At 31.1% G+C, this 20,824-nt stretch overlaps 2 protein-coding genes across 3 annotated transcripts; one reads left to right on the forward strand and one right to left on the reverse strand.

Annotated features, from left to right (window-relative positions):
• Positions 1 to 540: 540 nt before the first annotated feature.
• On the reverse strand, positions 541 to 3,661 carry LOC109341321 (cysteine proteinase inhibitor 6-like). Of its 2 annotated transcripts, XM_019579203.1 has the most exons (5): positions 3,394 to 3,621; positions 2,541 to 2,760; positions 2,025 to 2,170; positions 733 to 924; positions 541 to 685 (listed from the first exon to the last, which is right to left on the reverse strand). In XM_019579203.1, exons 1-4 carry the CDS (start codon positions 3,619 to 3,621, stop codon positions 787 to 789), a joined length of 732 nt encoding a protein of 243 aa, XP_019434748.1. In that variant the 3' UTR covers positions 541 to 685; positions 733 to 786. The 2 variants fall into 2 exon arrangements, with proteins under 2 accessions (XP_019434748.1, XP_019434749.1); XM_019579204.1 differs by having other exon boundaries at positions 545 to 924; positions 3,394 to 3,661.
• An 8,373-nt stretch (positions 3,662 to 12,034) lies between these two features.
• On the forward strand, positions 12,035 to 19,318 carry LOC109341325 (65-kDa microtubule-associated protein 5). Its single transcript, XM_019579219.1, has 11 exons — positions 12,035 to 12,343; positions 12,905 to 13,108; positions 13,615 to 13,860; positions 13,957 to 14,178; positions 14,541 to 14,696; positions 14,785 to 14,944; positions 15,171 to 15,322; positions 15,956 to 16,043; positions 17,728 to 17,801; positions 17,877 to 17,951; positions 18,821 to 19,318. The coding sequence occupies exons 1-11, from the start codon at positions 12,152 to 12,154 to the stop codon at positions 19,082 to 19,084; spliced, it is 1,833 nt and encodes a 610-aa protein (XP_019434764.1). The 5' UTR covers positions 12,035 to 12,151; the 3' UTR covers positions 19,085 to 19,318.
• Positions 19,319 to 20,824: the final 1,506 nt, after the last annotated feature.

The following is a 20,824-nucleotide window of genomic DNA, read 5'->3' on the forward strand; positions in this document are numbered from 1 at the left end:
CTTCACCACCATCTTATGAATAATAAGTTTATTTAACCATTTGTTGACAACATTGCAAGTATAATTTTTCTCTAATCAATGGAATATTAAGAACTACTTTTTTTGAAATATATAATTACATTTCCCAACAAATGTCACTTAAGAGATTGAATCTCGGTCTTTGGCCTTATATGATACAACAATGTCTCACAACTAGACCATCACCCTGCTGTTCATTGCAATTGTTATTGCTCCAATACTCGTTTCTCTTTATTGGCAATACCACATGCAAAGAGGGGTACAACTGTAGCAATGGGGTTCGAACAGAAGAGGTCCCTTATCTACTGGTTATGACTTGTGACCTAGTCTCGTTTGGATCAACATAAGAAATAAACTAAAATCGAACTTGTTAAAGCTCATCTAAGCTTTTTGAATCATATCAATCTTTTCTATTTTTTTTATGTCAGATCAAGTGTAAATAGCAACAAAAAAACGCCAAGATAAATAGCAACAAAAAAACGCCAACATATTGTTAACTGATATAGGATTTAAGGTGTCCACAATCCAACATTGAAATCAAACTTGTCTTATGAGACAATGCAATAAACCACATATTGGTTCCATGTTTTATATATGAGCTAATACACACGATGCAAAACAAGAACAAGTTGAAGAGTATTGTTAAGACAGATCATGAGAACAATATCCAAGGGAGTATTTTGTTGTGTGCATGCCATGCATCCTAAAGGTGCATATTTAGGGGACAAAGGAGCTTATATTGGCTACAGTGTCCAAGCTTGATCAGAATTACGAATGATCATGTTCCATCTGGTTTAGATGGAACCCACCTTCATTATTCTTGTGTACCTCTACCTTGAATTTCTCTTCTTTGTCTCCCCGTTTTACTTTCAAGAGCAAATTAAACTTCGCGAAATCATCAATGACCTGCAAGTTAAAATAAAAAAGAAGCTTGAAATGAACCCAGCTGCCTAAATAAAATTTCCTTATCTAATATTTTAATCACTAAATTATGTATCTCTGGGAGAAATAACACACCATGAAAGCAATAACACATAGCTATAGCCATCGCTCACTGATTACATAACAGTTATTTCATGCTATACTAATGAGAACTTGAGAAGGGGAGAGACCTAACAAATATTTAAATATGTAAAGATAGTACGTCTGTAGGAAAGCTCAGGTTGATGAATATCAAACACTTAGAACTCAAAATGCTTAAAATATGTTTTCACAGAAACAAACACAATTAATGGACACTAATAACATCTTATCTTCCTGGTGGGAGAATGACTTAATTGAACCTCCTATACAAAGGAATAGAATAAAAAAATAACAAAAGACATCAGACAAAGGAGCATGTCTTCCATGCAAATAGGCTTTTTACCTTAAACTTCAATCCTTACGTTTCTAACTGCCATTTCATTTTACATTTCTAACTATCACTTCATTCAATTAGTATTTGAAACAATACATGAATAACTTCTTATTGATTTGAAGTGTCTAGATCTGCATGTAAAGCATACTCATGTTTATGTGGGAAGAGGTTAGAAACGTCTAGTGTTCTCCCTATACTTGATATAAGGTTCCATGCATAACACTTTTTGTACAGTACAGATAACTTAATATATATGACCAGCAAGAAAGAGAATTCAATCAATCAGTCAAGATTTAAGTTACATTACCAAATCAAAACAACTAAAATTGTTAACATTGGGATTCACAAAACCAGAAACCTTCCACATGAATAAGCATGCAGATTGCAAGCAACACAAAAATGTTAAAATATCAAGTCAAATAAAACAACCAATGAAAACTTGATCAAGTTGAATGCTACACCAAAAGTAAGATTCACAGAAACCATAACACACCCAACCCAACCATGTATGGAATCTTTTGTAGTATTGGAAACCAAAGCATCAAATTGTAACCAACAACACACCTAACCCAACCATGTGACATTCCCAGACCAGTTGAGCAAACAAACAAGATCAATAAAAGTTCAGAATACAGAATAAGGCACTGACCTCAGCCTTTGCATCAACAACCTCATGGAGCTCGTAAGGCACGAGTGAATTAGACCTCTGCTGGATGGTCTTAAGAGCATGATCTGCCGCATCCTGAACTTGAGGGTCCTGTGTTGGCACAGATCGCCATCCTGATTTGTGAACATCTGACAATAAAACAGGCCAGCACAAATGGTATTAACAATCAAACACTTGGTTTTCATATATCCTACAAGAGATACATAATAAGGAAGCAACCACATGCAAGGTAATCGTGACAGCATTTGTTTATTAGTTATGATTATGATTTATGACTATAACAAGCTAGCTTGCCGCTTTGTACTTCTAAGTGATACAAACGATGGAATATTATTTTGTCCCCTTCCATTACATTCCCCTCTCTTCCATTCATGCAAACCATAAACCATAATCAACCATACTTGGGAGGGAAAGGGAACGCTCCCAAATGTGGGACACAAGGGAAGTTAAGAATCCATGGAATGACAATTACAGTTGTAGCTTTAGAAGAAGATATACCTTTTTTGAGACCAAGATCAGCAGAGGTAAACGACGGTGCATCCGCAACATGCTTGAACTCTGTTAGTTCTTTAAAGTTCAGCCAGGGTTTAACCCAGACCTTGGCATGGTAGGTTTTCTTCTCACCAGCATCGATAGCCTCAATAGTGAGATGATGAAGTGTGCCAGAAACAACCTGTTCCTGTGCCTTCACCAACCTTGCAAACTCTAGGAGCGCATTCTTCAACGTCATCCAACACGAGTCAATATTTTCAGTACATATAAAACAGTATTCACCAACCATATTGCACATAAAACAAGAGATAGAAGAAGAAAAATTGATCTCACATTGCCAAATCACAAGGAAAACATGTAAAAACAATAACAAGAAAGCTCAGCAGTCCAACCCAAATAACACGTAAATACATTATATTAAAGCAGACATAGGTTAGGACCAGTGTTTTAAATTGCACTCCAAAATTGTTGCGGCTTCAATAATGCGGTTTTTAAGTTTGGTTTTTCAATGCAACTGTAACCACAATTTCAAACACTATGTAGGACATTCACAAATGATACTTTCAGCAGCAGCAAGCACATCAACTTCTCATGTTTAACAAAATATAATTTTTGAACTAAGGCTGTTTTCGGTTCAAATTTACAAAAAAAAATTGAATGTCCAAAAAACCAATGCTTTCACCCAAAAAACAGCTTATATTGTTGTGAAACATCTTTGAGCCTCTACATATCATCCTTTTGGAGCATAAAAAGGTATTATCCCTAAAAATAATATGAACCAAATAACCCCTCTATCCTCCAAAAATATCGTATTTTATTTATCCTTAGGTCTCCTTCCCTCTAAAATGAGAATAAGAACCTGTTTGTTGTTGTGTTCATCGACTGCGAAACGAGCAAGGTCTTGGATTTCAAGGGTGTTTTGAAATCCTTCGGAATCAGTTATACCTCCGGGCATGGACATTGATGAGCGATCGTATTCAGAGCAATAACCCACAGATTCACGGACTGAGATCAAGACAATGAAGAATAATAAGAAGAATAAGAAGAAGGTTAGCGATGGAATGGAAGAAGAAGAAGAAGCTCTCATTCGGTTTCTTTCTTTGGAATCAATGGGGCTTTGGTTTTACGCAATTATTATTATGTTCCCCTTTATTACTTTCTTTTTTCTTTCTCTCTTCAGTTGGACGCCACGTCTATTCCAAATTTGATTCCACAAAACTTCTCTAGAGACACTGAGAAGATAGACATATTTTTTTAGAGAAATGTAATTGTGTTTTTTTAGAAGAAAATAACATAATATTAGAGTATGAATTTTATATAGGATCATTATTAATACTAAATTATATACTTATATACTACCGATATATATATATTATATTATATATGTTTTTTTATTACTAAATTTTAATATATATACCTCTACACTCTGATCTTATATGATGAATATCTTTCTACTTCTTAATCAAATATGTTTTTCCCAGTGTTGTTAGAACCGGATCGGACTGTCCGACTGGTCTAACCGCTGACCGAACTTGAAAATGGCTCTAGTTTGCCGTCTTAACCGAATAAGAGTTGGACCGCTTTGAAGCGGAAAAAATCCGGTCCGACCATATTAAACCCGGTTAAACTGGATTAAACCGGGAAGTAAACCGGACGGCTCATTTAAAAATAAAAAAATGGGACAATGTTCTAATATTTTGTTTACTACATTCCAAAAAAAATAAAGAGGTATTATTTCAATATAATTATAAATAATTATTAATTATAGAGTAAATTACACTGACACCCCCTGAGTTTTAGTGAAATTACACAAACCACCCCCACTTTTCTACACCTACACAAACCTCCCATATTTTTAAACTTTCATTACATTGACCACCTCTGCATAAGAAATAAGTGTAATCTTTTAAACAAAAAATGTGATAAATGCACTTAAGTTAAACAAAACATGATATATTGTGGAGACACGTCGAAATAATACATGAGTCAATATTTCTTTATTATTTTTGGTTCGTTACACTATATTATAACAGCGATTTAAACAATATTTCTGGATGCATTTTGTAACAAAAAATAATAAAGATGCATTGATTTGTATATTATTTAGACTTGTCTACACAATATATCATGTTTTGTTTAACTTAATTGCATTTATAAAAAAAAAATTAAAAGATTACACTTATTTCTTATGCAGGGGTGGTCAATGTAATGAAAGTAAAAAAATATGGGAGGTTTGTGTAGGTGTAGAAAAGTGAGGGGTTGTTTGTGTAATTTCACTAAAACTCAGGGGTGTCAGTGTAATTTACTCTTAATTATATAAAGTTTTATATTTATATAACTATATATTTATAAATAAAAATTATTAATTATGTACGAAATCACCCAAGTCGGACCGGACGGTTTAACCGTTTAAACCGGTTAAACCTAATACGGAACCTCTAGCAGTTTGACGTTCAGCTCGGGTTTCACAACACTGGTTTTTCCATTATTTTACTACTACCGAACTATTGAATGAAATAAAATGGAATTACGTTTCTATCCATGTTTTTTTCTTTGTGTTTTAATTTAAAATGTGTGCATGGTTGCATTAAGGGAAAACGTGTTATACTTAATAAACTATTAGATTCAAACATTGAATAATTAACTTAATTACATGCATCAATTTTCAACTTTAAAATATTATATTTATACCAACAAAATGTTGGGGTACTAACGCTAGCAATACATATCAGTTTGGTCCGACCTGCCTTTGACTCGCCAAAATATGGGTTGGTGCAACTCAACTTTTATTTTCAAAAAGCTCAAAATGTCAGACCAACCCATATTTGGTAGGGCTGGTGGACTGATCCGTTTTTTCTTCAAAACACACATTTATAAACAACTTAGTCACAATTTCAAAAATAAATAATCACCACATTTCATAAATGTCTTTTAAAACAAAAAATCACAAACCAAAATCCACATTCTCACAATAACATTTGTTTTAGTTTAAAACTTGTAAGTTCTAAACAACAAGTTAGTATAGTCTTAAACTTTTAGACTCCTAGTTCACAATAAAGTTTCTAACTCATAAGTTTTAAACATTAGGTGTTTTGTTGAAAGAATAAGTTTTCACTTTTCTATTACTACCACCATCAACATATTTCGTATTTTCTTATTCGTCATCTACATTATCATTAGAACAAATACTAGCTTGAGATGGAACATGATCTATCTCTCTAGTATGATATTCCTATTTGACAAAAAATATACACATTTGTGAAAGTTGGATTGAAGTTCTAATACTAAAATTTACTAAGCATGGTACTAAATATGACGCATCTAATATTTAAAAATGTCAATAACAAAAGTGATGATAATGCATTTCAACCGTTGACAGCAACTAGTGTAGTTGAGCAAATATATATACTTTATCTAGTGACCACAAACATGTATTTCTCTTTTACAAAAATTCTTAGATAAACTGGAGACCCAAGGTTAAGGGTGGCAATACGAGCCAACCTGGCCCTGCCTAGCCCACCAAAATATGAGCTAACTCGACCCGATCCTATTGCTAAATGGACTTAAATCCCTAGTTTAGCCTACTAAAAATACCAATCCAAACGGGGTGGCCTATCGAGCCAAGCTCATATTGTCATTCATATGGGCTAGTAATATAATGATAGATCTTTATGATGATAAAAAAGTTAAAGTTTTGATTCATGAGAGTGATACTTAGTAAGAGGGGCAGTTACACACCCAAAAGATATCAATTTCTTACTCATATGGTGAGAATATACACTTGACCTATGAAGCATGGATTCGTCAAACACCCTCACGTGTCGGTGTCCGACACGTATCCGACACAAATACGCTCGGATTCGCGAAGGATATGTATCCATAGAGTATCCAAAAATGAAAAAAATAAAATAAAATAAATAAATATTAATACACGTATCCGATTCGTTTTCAATAAAATATAGGATATATGGATTCGTTTTCAGTAAAGTATAGGATATACAGATTCGTTTCCAATAAAACATGATAAAATAGATTCGTTTCCAATAAAATAGGATAAAATAAATTTGTTTCCAATAAAACAAGATAATAGATAAATTCATTTTCATTAAAGTAGGATAAGACATATTTGTTATGGAGGACAATGATAGGATAGATTCATTTTCATTAAAATAAGATAAATTTGTTATGGAGGGCAATGATTTTAAATTTCCATTATATTTTTTACTTTGGATATTTTGATTTACACTATAATTTTATCATATTTTATGTGTTTTTATTATTTTATATGCGTATCCCTGAACGTATTGTATTCTGTATTTTGGAAAAAAATGCGTGTCAACGTATCGGATATGTACCATATCTGACACACGTATCAGTATCCGTGCTTCGTAGCACTTGATAGTACAAAAAATATTATTATATTCATTATAGTTATCTCTTCTAAGAGAAGCAATTGTAATTATAATCACTAGTGTGACGACTGACACTTCGTGTTTGTCGGCCCATATTTTTTAGTTTTTGATACAAATATTAAGTTTTATATATTTTGTTTTTGTGAATTAGAATATTGTTTTATCTTTATTTTAATTGTCAAAGTAAAGTGATAGGATGATTAATATATTGGTGGTAGTTACTTATGATATATTTTTTATCGAAATTAAAAAGGGTTAAGTGTAAAATAGGAAAGATAAAATTATATCATGATGATAGTTATTGTAGAAGAATGTAAAAAAAACTGAACATGATTATATGATTTTTGTTGTAAAAATAAAAATATGTGAATAACAAAATAGGAAAATACAATTTATATCATGATGAATGATTATTTTGTATTTCCCTTTATTAAGTAGTATATATAGATGCATATATTTAATACTCTATATGGATGATTTGTAGATATCTAAAAACTAGATGAGGAAAATCTATAATTTTTTTAAGCTCAAACAATTTAATATTTTATTAATCTCTTACACAATTATTTAATTAATAAAAAATATACCAAGTATTGACATGTCATTTTTTTAGCTTATCAATTACCATTGCTGTATCATACGATAATAATCCTTTTCAAGTCTTCCATAACTCTAATACAAGTGTGCTAGCTATCTTGGAAGAGTGCATAGCATATTCCTCTCAGTTAATTATTACATCAATGAATTTTAGGACATAGATTAATTATAGGTTCCCAATAGAAATAATTAAACATATTTAAATGAGAAGCATATGCATGGTGTACCTAAAATCTAATTTGCATTTCATTAAAAAATCATAAGAGGACACTTATTAGGATGTTCTTTTCTCCTTTTGCATTATCAATAAAAACAGAAACTTTAAATAAAACATTAGATGGTTAAAATATTAAAAATTAAGACTTTAACTGCTATTTATGAAAAAATAATGTCATTACATACATTAAGTAGAAAAACATAAAAATGAATAATATAATTAACTTGTTTATCATTACACACATTAAGTAGACAGAAATAAAAGTAAATAATACAATAATTGTAGTTGTAGTCTCAAAGGGGTAGTTGAGAATAAAAAAAGAGAGAGGGGTAGTTGAGGATAGAGATGTTGATGAAACAAATTTAGTTTCACTTGAATCTGATTTGATATTATGTAAAAGCATTTGCACGCATTTAAATCAATTTAAACATAAATTACTAACGTTTATGAAAAAAGAGACTTTAAAAGAAAGAATATTTTATAATATATGTTCAAATCAAATAGCATTTTGTTTGAAAAATATGCACGAGACTTTATGTTTTGTTTGCTTTCCAGAAGAAAATAGTATGAGAAAAGATAAAAAGAAAGATTAGGAGTATAAAGCAAGTAATGAAACAATAATTTGATTATAATAGTTGTTCAGTGGGAAATAAATATGAAAGAAATCAAATGAAGATAAAATGTGTTTTTTCTTAAAAGATAATTTTACCCTTATAAATAATAATGAACATTTGATAAAGCTAATGACACTATAGTAAATGTAAAAAAAATCCCCCCTTTAACAATTCTTATCACATGGGGAATAAACAAAAAGTTGATAAGTTCCACCATTTTTATTTTCTTTTTTTCCATATTATATCCTACTAAATGAGAAAAAAAATATCATTCAACTTTCTCATCCATTCAATCATATTGACTTGACTTTAAGCCTTCATCTGGTTGCATAGAGAAAGAAGTTATGGAAAAATAAATTTTTTTCTCATTTGATTAAGAAGAGAGAAAGAATGAAGATCATAAAAATATGAGGAGTCTACACAAAAAAAATTCACCCAACATGGAGAAAAATTAGAGTAAGAGGAGTTAAATAATCTAAAATGACAAATATAACCTTAAAACTCATTTATTATTATTTTTCTATTTGTTTTACGAGTATTTATGTCTTTTCAAACATATTATTTTACTTTTCTCTTACTATATATTAAACAAAACAAGAGATAGATAAGAAACTATTTCTTTCTCATATATTTCTTTTTCATTTCACTTATCTCAAACAATATAATTTTTTTTCTCTTTCTCACCTTTTTCTTTCTCTTTATTATTTCTCTCACATCTTTCTCTTTATTATTTCTCTCACATCTTTCTCTCTTCTCACTTTCTTCTCTCCATCAACAAAGCATAAAAGAGGGAGTCATAAGGTGGTCTTATGGTGAAGAGGGCGGTCGTAAGGAATGAAGTGCATGAGGTTATGGGTTCGAGTCCCACTATCAATAAAATAGGAGTTAGAAGATAGTTTGATGGTATAGAGTTCACCCACAACAAAAATACTAACATACTAACAATTGCCGATAAAAAAAAACAAAGCCCATTATGTTCATCTCACATAACTCAAATACCTACAAACTCACACTACATATTCATACCACTTATTGATAGAAAATTAGTTAATTTTTAGTTGTTATGTACTCCAATTTGTAAGTATCAGAGTGCAACTAAGAGGGGGATGAATTAGTTGTCTTAAAATAATGACCGCTTTTTCTGCAAAATCAAAGTTAAAGTGCAGCGGAACGATATGCAGAAAAATAATAGGAAATAAAACGAAAGAGATAAGGATAAGAGAGTACACAAGGAGTTTTATACTGGTTCACTTTCTTGTCTACCGAAGACTACATCCAGTACTCTTGCCACACAAGAGATTTTTCACTAAGAATTATGAGTTGTAATTATAATATCTCACCCCGAGATTTACGCACTCCCTAATTCTTATACCCTTGGAAAACACCTTTCCAAGTGAATTTATTCCCCTTTCTTTTCACACCCCGTGAAAGAAAGAATTCTTTACAAGAATGAAGAATATTCAACTATGGCAGATTGCCTTTACAAGTATGAAACTTATGTAACTTGCAATCCAAACTCTGAATATATATAGAAGTATATAATGCTCTTTGTAAAAGTCTTTGAAACACTTGAAGCAAATTTGCAAAATTAACTTGAAAGTTTAAGAACAAGTTGCAAAAAGTTCAAAGATAAATTCTAAGAAAAAGTGTGAGAGCTTTTGAGAGTTGAGAGAAAATTGTATGAAAGTTGTGTGAAAATTGTACGAAAGTTGTGTGTTGTTTGTGTGAGAGTTTAGAGCCTTTATATAGAGTTTACAAACACCATTTGAAGGTTTCCAAAAGTGTATGAGTTGTTTGGAGTGAAAAGATTTCGTTTGGAGTGAAAACCTTTCACTTTGAAATCTGAAAAACACTTCCAACAACTCTCAGTAATGGGTTACTCATTTGAGTAATCGGTTACTCAAACTTTCTGTCCACTTGAAATTTGAATTTTACATTGAGTAATCGGTTACTCACTTTGAGTAATCGCTTACTCAAACTTTTTGTCCAACAGATGCTTAAAAATTATTTTGAGTAATCAGTTACTCAGCTTTCAAAAATCAGTTTTTCAGTTGGATAACTCTTTTCTCACACATGTAACCTGTTACTCATTGAAGTAACATGTTACACACTATTTTTGAAAAATGTTTGAAGTCTTTTTAAAAGTGTCTCACATTTTCTAAAAAATCGTTTGAGCAATTATATTTGTATATACTTAAGAGTTTAGGATAGAAGTACTTACAAAGACTTAATCTAATGTCTTGAAGCTTTATCTTCATTTGTTTTCATAAGTCATCTTCCTTTTCTTTTTTGGTGATGTTGGTATCATCATCAAAACCGTGCCAATGTCAGAAGCAATATCTTCTTCACACAATTTAATTTACATTTTTCAGTTAATAGCCAATTATTGTATTCATTTTTGTATTAACTTTTGAGTATTGACATGCTATTGTCATTTAAGTTCTCATGTGATGTTTATCATTTACAAAGAATACTTCAGCTTATGTTGACATTTGATAGTTTAAATTGTTCTAAAATTTTCACTGCCTTCTATAATTTTTAATCACATGATTGCGATAGTTTTTTGTTTGAATGATGCAATTTATGGTTTGTAGTTTATATACTGATGCATGTGTGATGCATATTTTAGTTGAATTTCTTCACAGATTGTGATAATTTTGATTGTGCATGCTTAAAGATTTGAAAAAAAAAATACGTTTGTCATTTTCTAACCTAGACCCATCTCTATCTTGACCTGTCTTATTTTGGACGCATCCCACCCTAATTAGGGACAGGTTAAAAAAGTAACCTGATTAATATTTAGGGACATTTGAGGGACATACTTAATCCGTCCCACGCTCACCCCTACTTTAAATGGAAAACATGATTTAACTACCACCATCGTATAATTTCTAATTTCCTATTTTACCCTTAATATTTTTAAATTTCTACAAAAAAACCATATAATTATATATAATCACCATCTTCTCATCTTAATTAATTTGGCAATTTAAACAAAAAAATATAATATAAAATAAAGTGCATCGAATAAAAAATACAATATAAATTACATTTAATATAAAAATATTCTAATTCATAAAAATAAAATATATAAAACTTAAATATTTAATCCCAAAAAGTAAAATATATGATTTGATAAACACAAAGTGCTTATCGACTCACTAATGATTATAATTGTAATATTCAAATGTGAGACAGAGAAAATTGCAGAGAGAAAATTCACTCTTATCATATTTATTTATATTTTAGATTCTTCAAAGAGTTTAAAATTTATGCATTATCAGTGTAAATTTTTTAACACTATCAATACATTATTTATCATTGATTTATATTATTTTTGTTTTGTTTAAGAGTCATTAATAATTAATATATGGATGATAAATGGTTCACTGACAATATAAAACATATTTACATTTTCGCATATCTATTAAATCTTCTTCAAATAGATTCATTTATACTCGGTAAACAAAATGTTCCTATGTCATATCCTATTAGTTCACAACAATGTGACAAATTATTATATCAAAGTATATTTTATCCCTTTTCCTTTTAAAACCTACATGAAGAGAGTGTCCCATAATAATAGCAAATAAGTAAATTTAAATTAATTAATAATTAAATAATAATGTGATAGTATTTTTAATTATTCTTTTTAAAAATTGAATCGTGGAGGGTTGGCGCTAAAACCAAAAAGCAAAGAGAAGAGTTTGAAAAAGGAAGAATCTGTGTTTGGAACAGTCAAAGCTCAAATCAAGGAATGAATAATTTCCCATATCAATGATATTAAATGATTCAATTTCACATATTAACCAAACTAAAACGTTCGTTGTTTATGTTTTCTTCTTCATTTCTTTTTCTGTGTTAATTAGGGTTTCACTCTTCACTTCTTCGCAAGAAAATTCAGCTATGGTGTCTCCATCAATCTCTCCCTCTCGCACTACCTGCGCTTCTCTCCTCCGTCAATTGCAGGTTCTCATTACATTTTCTACTCTTTTTTTTTTGTATTTTTCGTTATCATTTAATTGAGACTCGCTGAGTAGAAGGTAGACCTGTTTTAAATTGCGGTTGTGTTGTGTTTATCGCAATTGTGGCCGCTATGCAGTTTCTGATGTTCCTGGAATTGCAATGTTGTGGCTGCAATTTAAAGCCCCCAGTGCGGTTGTGGTTATATTGTGTTTATCGTAATCACGGAAAATTGTAGGGAAATATGACTGGTGGTTTTTGTTAAAAATAAAATGGTGCCTTTTGAAGAGAAGAAGCTAAAAAGCAAGCCTTTGATGCATTTTTGCATAGTTTAGTTACATCAGCGATGTATTAATTTTTTATTGGGGTTTTAAATTGCTACTGAGTTTCGTTTACTTATTGCAATTGTGGGAAACGTGGTTGATGAGGTTGCAATGCTGTTGGAGAGACTACCAAAACCGCAATATTGCATTTGCAATTTAGAACCATTTGAGCAGGGATATATTGTGTTGCTTCAGTGGAACCCGTAGAGTAGAAATTAATGATCTTATGTATTTTTTGAACCAGATGATATGGGATGAGATTGGGGAGAGTGACATTGATAGAGACAAGATGCTTCTTCAACTGGAGCAAGAATGCCTTGACATTTATCACAGAAAAGTTGATGAAACAAGAAAGCACAAGGCTGACTTATATCGCTCGTTGGCTGATGACGAAGCTGAAGTAACCAATCTTATTTCTTCCCTTGGGGAATGTGCCTCGTTCTCACGGGTAGGTCCCCATTTTTCATTGTGGACTATTGCTATCAGTACAAAATCCATGTATACTATACTACAATGAAGTTTGTGTCAAATAAGAAAGTAGGGGATTGGGAATCTTAAACATGCTGGAGCTAGATGTTTGCTGACAATGATGCTTTATGTTGTCTACTTTTATGCAAATCAAAAAATGACATTAGCATATATCAAATACCCTTCTCCCCACATATTCTATACAGGAGGCATGGATGTGCCTCATTTTATCAAAATTAATTTTGTCAATGCAGTCTAATTTTTTGCTATTTCCAGCAATTTTCAACATTCTGTTTACTATAATCATTATCAGATTCTTTGATTAATTGGTTCCTTCTATTTATTGAATTAGTTATTAGTTACTAGTTACTACAATCTCCTGTTTGGTGATTCCCAGATCTCATCTTTATCTCTATGCTCAATTAGCACTACACTAATTGAATTAGCAATATGCATATTCAACTGATTCAGTTATGCATTTGAAAGGGAAAGGGCACTCTTAAGGAGCAATTAGCTACCATAAGACCTGTCTTAGAGGACTTGAGGTCAAAGAAAGATGATAGAATCAAGGAATTTTCAAAGATAAAGTCCCATATTTCTCAGATATGTGCGGAAATAGCAGGCTGCGGTCAGTCCGAAAGTGTCACGGTTCCAGAAGCTGATCAGTTTGATCTGACAGTGAAGAAATTGGAGGAACACAAGTCACATCTCAAAGAACTTCAAAATGAAAAGGTTCTACCAAATTAACAACTTTGTATGGAATATTTGTAATTCCAGATCTTTTAGTCTCTTTTTGTGTGATGCTACTCTGTTTTTTTCTCCAATCAGATCTTGCGCCAGCAGAAAGTGAAGAGTCATATCACTACTATTGCTGAGCTTTCACTAGTAATGTCAATTGATTCTCAGAAGACATTACATGAAATTCACCAAAGCTTGGGTGATCCATCAGAAGGTACACTGCAGATGCAGAGCATCAGCAATGACACTCTTGCAAGATTGACTGGGGCTATTCATTCATTAAAGCAGGAGAAGCAAAAAAGGCTACAAAAGGTGATTTATTTTGATCTAGATAAAATTGTGCGAGTCAACTTGTACTTCAACCTGCACATGTATGTGCTTACTGTTGCAATTGCCAATAATGTAGGTTTATCATCTGTTTTGATTTCCCACAAATAATCATTTAAAAAGCAGTATCAGTAGTTACTTCTTAATTTTAAATGGTTACTACTTACTACTGAGCACCTTAGTTAACTATTATATTTCTTGCATTGAACTATTTTGCTTTTGAAATATTGTTATAATCCATATAAACATATAGGTAATAAATCTTGTGCCAAATTTTGTTTTCAACAGAGCACCTTATTTCCATCAGGTTCTTGATGGTTCATTAATCTAATTTTCCTTTCTTGTAGGTACAAGAGCTTGCTAAGATCCTGGTAGAGCTCTGGGATCTTATGGAGATACCAATTGGTGAGCAAAAGGCCTTCAGCCATGTCACCAGATTAATTTCAGTATCAGTTGATGAAGTGTCAATACAAGGGTGCCTTTCTTCAGATATCATTGAGCAGGTGAAACTTTCATTGACTTGAACTTGCTCTTCAGTTGCTCACTTGCACAATGAGTTTTTTAATTGCTCGGTGATTTATATTTTTGCAGGCTGAGGTTGAAGTTCAGCACTTAAATCTTTTGAAGGCCAGTAAGATGAAGGATTTAGTATTAAAGAGACAGACTGAGCTTGAAGAAATTTATAGAGGAGTTCATATGGATGTGGATAGTGAAGCTGCTAGACAGACTCTGTGTAGCCTCCTAGAATCTGGTACCTGAACTATTTTTTAATTTTTTAATCTTATAGAGCCTAAAATATCATTGAACATTTTCTTTCTTTATTGATATTTATGTTTGAATGCTTCCAACCATATGTTTATTTTCCTAATCTTTCCTTTTTAAACACTTTCTAGAAATATTGTTATAGGTGTTTCTGCAATGTCTGTTTTGAGTTTTTTTATTTTCCTTTGAACACATAAGCTTTTATTGTTTTCCAGGTATTATGGATCTGTCTGATTTGCTTCAAAGCATGGATGACCAAATCAAAAAAGCCAAAGAGCAAGCTCTAAGCAGAAGAGATATCTTAGATAGGGTAGAAAAATGGAAATTTGCAGTTGAGGAGGAAAAGTGGTTAGATGAGTATGAAAGGGTAGATGTCTTTTTGTTTATTATTCTTAAAATAGCCATAATTTAATGCTGTTGAGATTTATTACCATGGAGAGTAGTAGATGCTGCTATATATGTTATATTTTTCACTAACATTTATAATCTATGCCTTTAGCTTATTGTTGCCGAAATGCATGCAGACTTATTAGGCTAAGGTTGTGCTCTGATTTTTTTGCATTGTCTTGAAAATAAAACCTTAATTTGTGATTGAGAACAATGCAAAGCTATCCATGATGGGGATTAATGTCATTTATTAGTTTTGATTTGATATCAAAAGTTACTATGCCCGTTGTAAGTAGGAAAGTAATGTATGTTTTCAAAATTTCTGCTTAGCAAAGAATATCTGGTTGCAGACTGCATGAAACTCTTCTAGTGTTTTTTCCCTCTTTTCCTGCTGAAGTTAACATGTGGAACATTGAAAGTTTTTTGCCAATTTTCAGGTTGATGAAATTTAAGTCAATCTAAGAAATTACAAATTAAAAATGTTTTTATGTTCCATTGATCAACAAAAAGTGATTGACATTGTTACAATATATACCTTGTTTTTTAGATCTATTTAAAGAAACATACACAAAATATAGGTAATTTACACCATTTATCTTTTTCATCCTTTCAGGATGAAAATCGATACAGTGCAGTAAGAGGAGCACACAAAAATTTGAAGCGTGCAGAGAAAGCACGGACTCTGGTAAAGCAGATACCATGTAAGACATTATTTTCCCCATTTATATTAGTTCATGATGATCTAGAATCTTGATTCTTATTATGATATGAAATTTTGCCTCCATGATTATGGGAGAACTAATGAAAGTAGTAATCAAAAGCCATTAAAATATTAGTGGTATCTAAATCATGTTATCATAACTAACGTGAACAGTGAGAGTGAGATAGTAGACCAGCGCAAACTTTGGATAAGCTTGAGTGAATAACAATTCTTCATAATTCTCTTGAAGTAGTTCCATGGACCATCTAGAGGATTTATGAATATTGGTCGATTATGCAGTGACCCTCTGTCTTTCTTTTAAAGTGAAAGTCACTCATATATCAAATTAAATCTGACCAGTGAATATTTGAGATGGCGTCCTAGTTTTGGGAAGTTAGCAAAGAATTGATTTTTTTCAATTTTAAAAGTAGAAAGTTATACGGTGTTTTTTTTATAAATAAATAAGAAATAAAGTGATAGATTGTTATGAAGTCTAACTCATCATTCCTTAAATATTTATAAAAATATTATATAATTCTTTTAATTCCATTGGACATCCAGACCGTTAGGGCATGTTTGGTTCTATGGAAAAGAAGAGGAAAGAAAAGGAGAGGAAAATATCATTTTCCATCATTTGGTTTCAACACAAAATAGGAGGGAAAGAAAAAACATGCATGAGACCCACAAAAAACTTTTCTTCCATACTTTGTGAAGAAAATGGAGAAAAGAAAGAAAACCATGAAAAATTACAAATTTATCCTTCTACCATAAGTTAATTAAAAGAACAATATTCTAGGTGAAAATAGATAAAATATAATAAACTTATTATTTGTTTATATTTAATTCTATGTGAAATTAGTTTACTTAATTTTAATTTCATTGGTCATGAGCTCACAAATAAATAATAATTATGTATGTTCAATAAAAAAGTAGTGAAAATAAAAAACACCATTTCTTAAAATTAAGAACAAAATGACAAATAATAAATAAATTAAAAATATAAAACGAAATGTGCAAAAGTGGGATGATTATAAATATAAAAGTGGTAACTAAATGTGAGTTATGATTTCTTTAGATGCATTAATGAGAATAAAATATAGAATATTAATGATTTTCATAGGATTTTATAAACAAAAATTGTTATATTAAATTTTATAGTTTATATATTATACAAAAATTGTTACATTAAATTAATATAAAAAATTATTTATTTACGTAATTTGTAACAACAAAATATAGTTTTGAAAACTAGAAATGCTACATAATTTTTTATATATAGAAGTAACAAGGACCTTTATGTCATTTTTGATAAATTATGTATAAATATATATTTTCTTTCCTCTTACTTTCCTTCTATTTTCAATCATACCAAACAACAAAATTATCATCTCATTTTTTACCTTTTTTCTTTCCTTCTATTCTCTTTCCTTCCCCTTTCTTTCTTTCTATTTTCTCTCCTTAACCAAACATAGTGTTAGTGTTTGAATATCATATGTAAACAAGTCAAGAAACGACAAGAAAGTTCACTTATTCTTGTATGGTTGTACAATCAAACATGTGGCCAAATATTTTATATGCATAGAATATGAGGACAAAGGAGGTCTAGAGTGTAACTTCTAACAATCTTCCCTGCTTGTTCCCTCATTGGTATAACACTGACTCCTTCAAAAAAAATTGTTGGGCAGCTATTGTTGAGAATTTGACTGCAAAAGTAAAAGCCTGGGAAACGGAAAAAGGAATACCTTTCTTATATGAAAAGGTAATGACCTATATTGTGTTTATTATTGTGATACGGTGAAAAATGATTAGTAAGGTTCCAACACATTTTTTTCAGGCTCCATTGCTGCATAGTTTGGATGAATATAATGTGCACAGGCAACTGAGAGGAGAAGAGAAGCGCAAATCTCGGGTATCAGTAGCAGTCATTGTTTCTCTTTTGCCCTTTTTACCTCTTAAAAATTACTTCTGTTTTCATATCGTTGGAAAAATAAAATGACTAAATTAGTTATTTTAAGATTTATTACAATGGAAAAGTAATTGGATTTACCGGTAAGAAACCTATTTCTCCGCGCAGTTCTTGTTATTGGCCTATTGGTAGTTGTACTGAACAATGTCTATTGTTGTATGAATTCTCTTTATTCCCCATATATGTGGAGATACTCTGCACCTCCCGAGCATGATTGAAAATGTTGTCAACTGAGAATTGTTTTATTAAGCCATGATTGAAAAAGTGTTCTATTCTGGGGAATATTCTTGATAGACATTTTTTGGCCATGTATAAGCATTTTTTATATGTAAAGTTTTTGACAGGGAGAGGGAAATTGTGCAGCCGTTGGGTTTGAACCTAGCTGCTCACACTTTATGTCCCACAGATCTACCAAGTGTGCTTCCTGTTGGGGGCATATGCAGAATATGGGGTTAAAATGTTGGAAATACTAACCACAGATGACAAGCAGTGCATCTCCCATATCTGTTTCAAAGATCTCAAACTTTTTTGTGGTAGACATCAAAGTTCTCATTTTAATCTATCATTATGTGTGCTGAAAGTTTCAAGTGAGTTTGAAGTTTTTTTTGGTGCTAGAAAGTTGACTTCACCCTATGAGATATTTTGCCTTTTGTCTTTGTGCATGTTATACAATTATTTACTGATGTGTGTATCGGACACTTTTTGGCAAGTCTGTTTATGTTTGGACTTCAACTCTTATATTACTTGTCTGTTTTTAATTTTTTATCAGCTGTGAACTTTTGGTTACAAACTAATTATGTTATTCTTAACAGGAGCAGAAAAGGCTGCAGGAACAACATGCTATGGAGCAAGAGGCACTTTTTGGTTCAAGGTCTGCAACAAAGAAGCCTCTTGGTCCGAGCACTAGTGCTAACTCCATTGCCGGGACACCAACCGGGCGTCGACTGTTTACCTCTTCAGGCCGTTATGGAACCTCAGGCGAAAAGGAACGTAGAGAAAGTAGCAGAGTCAATCACATAATTCCAGTCAACTATGTTGCTCTTCCGAAAGATGATTCTGTTCCTCGTGGTAGTTAAGGATGTCCTCAAACTAGACTCATGTAAATCAGTCATCCATCATGTAAATGCGCTAATTCTACAAGCTTTATATTTTTCCTGAACCAAAAGTTTAGCTCTAAACAGATAGAGGTTGGTGATTGATTGTAAATTACTAAATGACAAATGACAAGGCCTATTATAGTCTTGACCTGAAAAGATTGTAGAAGTCTTAGACTAACAAAATTAAAGAAAAACTCATTCCTTTTCATGTTAGTTGTTGTGTATCTTTGTTCCAGTAATTCTCTGTTACTTGCTCTGCACTTTACTCCACATCTGATCTGATGTAACTAATCTTCCTACGCTTGACAACAAGACTCGTCTAAAGTGGACGTGAGTTATATTCGCCCATGATTAGTTAAAGAAGATTGAGATTTAGTTGCAATTTGGATAAAGGAGCATTTCTGTCCCTTACATGTTTTCAAAAATCACCTTATGCAGACTTATTGCAATATAAATTGCTAGTGGATGGTATAACCAAATGTATTCCGTCAACACTTGCTCAGAGGAATTGAAATTATTTATTTTATTTCCTAATTTCAAAAAGGAATAAGTAAAGTATCATAGATTATGTATATCTTGATTACATATGAACAAGATTTGTTTTTATCATGATTGGATTCAAATATGACCAAGTTTCAATGTGTCTGTTTAAGTTCAAATATTGGACTAGGTTAATAATTAGTATTGGGAAATAGATAAATATAACTTGACCCGTGGTCAACCATTACTTATGTTTATACGTGTCTATTAGATTGTGTACAAAATAATGATATCTCTTTCAGTCAAAGTAGAGAGTACATTTCTTATAACAACTTCTCTGTTAACATAATTTTATATTTTTGATTGTATTTTTCAATTGTTTATGCTAGTGTCACTATGTATATATCATTTAGTATATTATCGATTATCTAATTTTTTTCATATGTAAATGATTAACAAAATATATATATAATTTTATGTCAAATTACAAATTAATAATGGTAAATAATATAGAAAATTATATCTAAAATGGAAGTACATTATATTTAATTGAGTATAAGATTAATTTCATGTTCAAAATCTAGCTCGGGTAATATTTGAGGTCGGATTAACCTTTGGGTCTAAAACCAGGTTCATATTAAACAAATAAATTTATTAATATTTAATGTCATGTAAGAAACATGTATTATCTAATCAAACCTAACTCATGCTCACCCATAATAATAATAATAGTAGTAGTAGAGTAAATAATTCACATGAATACATAATCAATTATCTTTAAATTTATATTTCAAATGTTACACTACTTAGGCACAATGGGATGTTACAGCTATCTTTCTTACCATCAATCTCTATGTATATAATTGTTAATATGAGAAATAAGATTAATTAATGTGAATTATTTGTATATTAAAAGATAAATGTATATAATTTTTTAAGTGATAATATGAACTTTTAATCTTAACTATCTATTATTGTATGATAACCTAAATTATTACTTTCATGTTTTTTTACATGAGATATGAGAACTATTCTCACATAATTTATGTAATTATAGTCAATTGGAGACCTTTAAATATAATCATAGTGTAAGATGCATAAAGATTAAAAGGTGGTTGTCATTCAATGGCTAATGGATTATGCATTCAAATTTGGAATTAATTATTCCATTTGTTAGATAAGACTGTGGATATATATTATCTCCAAATTTTATTAGGAGAAGCCTCATGCAATGAGCTC

Source organism: Lupinus angustifolius, unplaced genomic scaffold (genome assembly GCF_001865875.1).
Source record: "Lupinus angustifolius cultivar Tanjil unplaced genomic scaffold, LupAngTanjil_v1.0 Scaffold_428, whole genome shotgun sequence".
Taxonomy (NCBI): domain Eukaryota; kingdom Viridiplantae; phylum Streptophyta; class Magnoliopsida; order Fabales; family Fabaceae; genus Lupinus; species Lupinus angustifolius.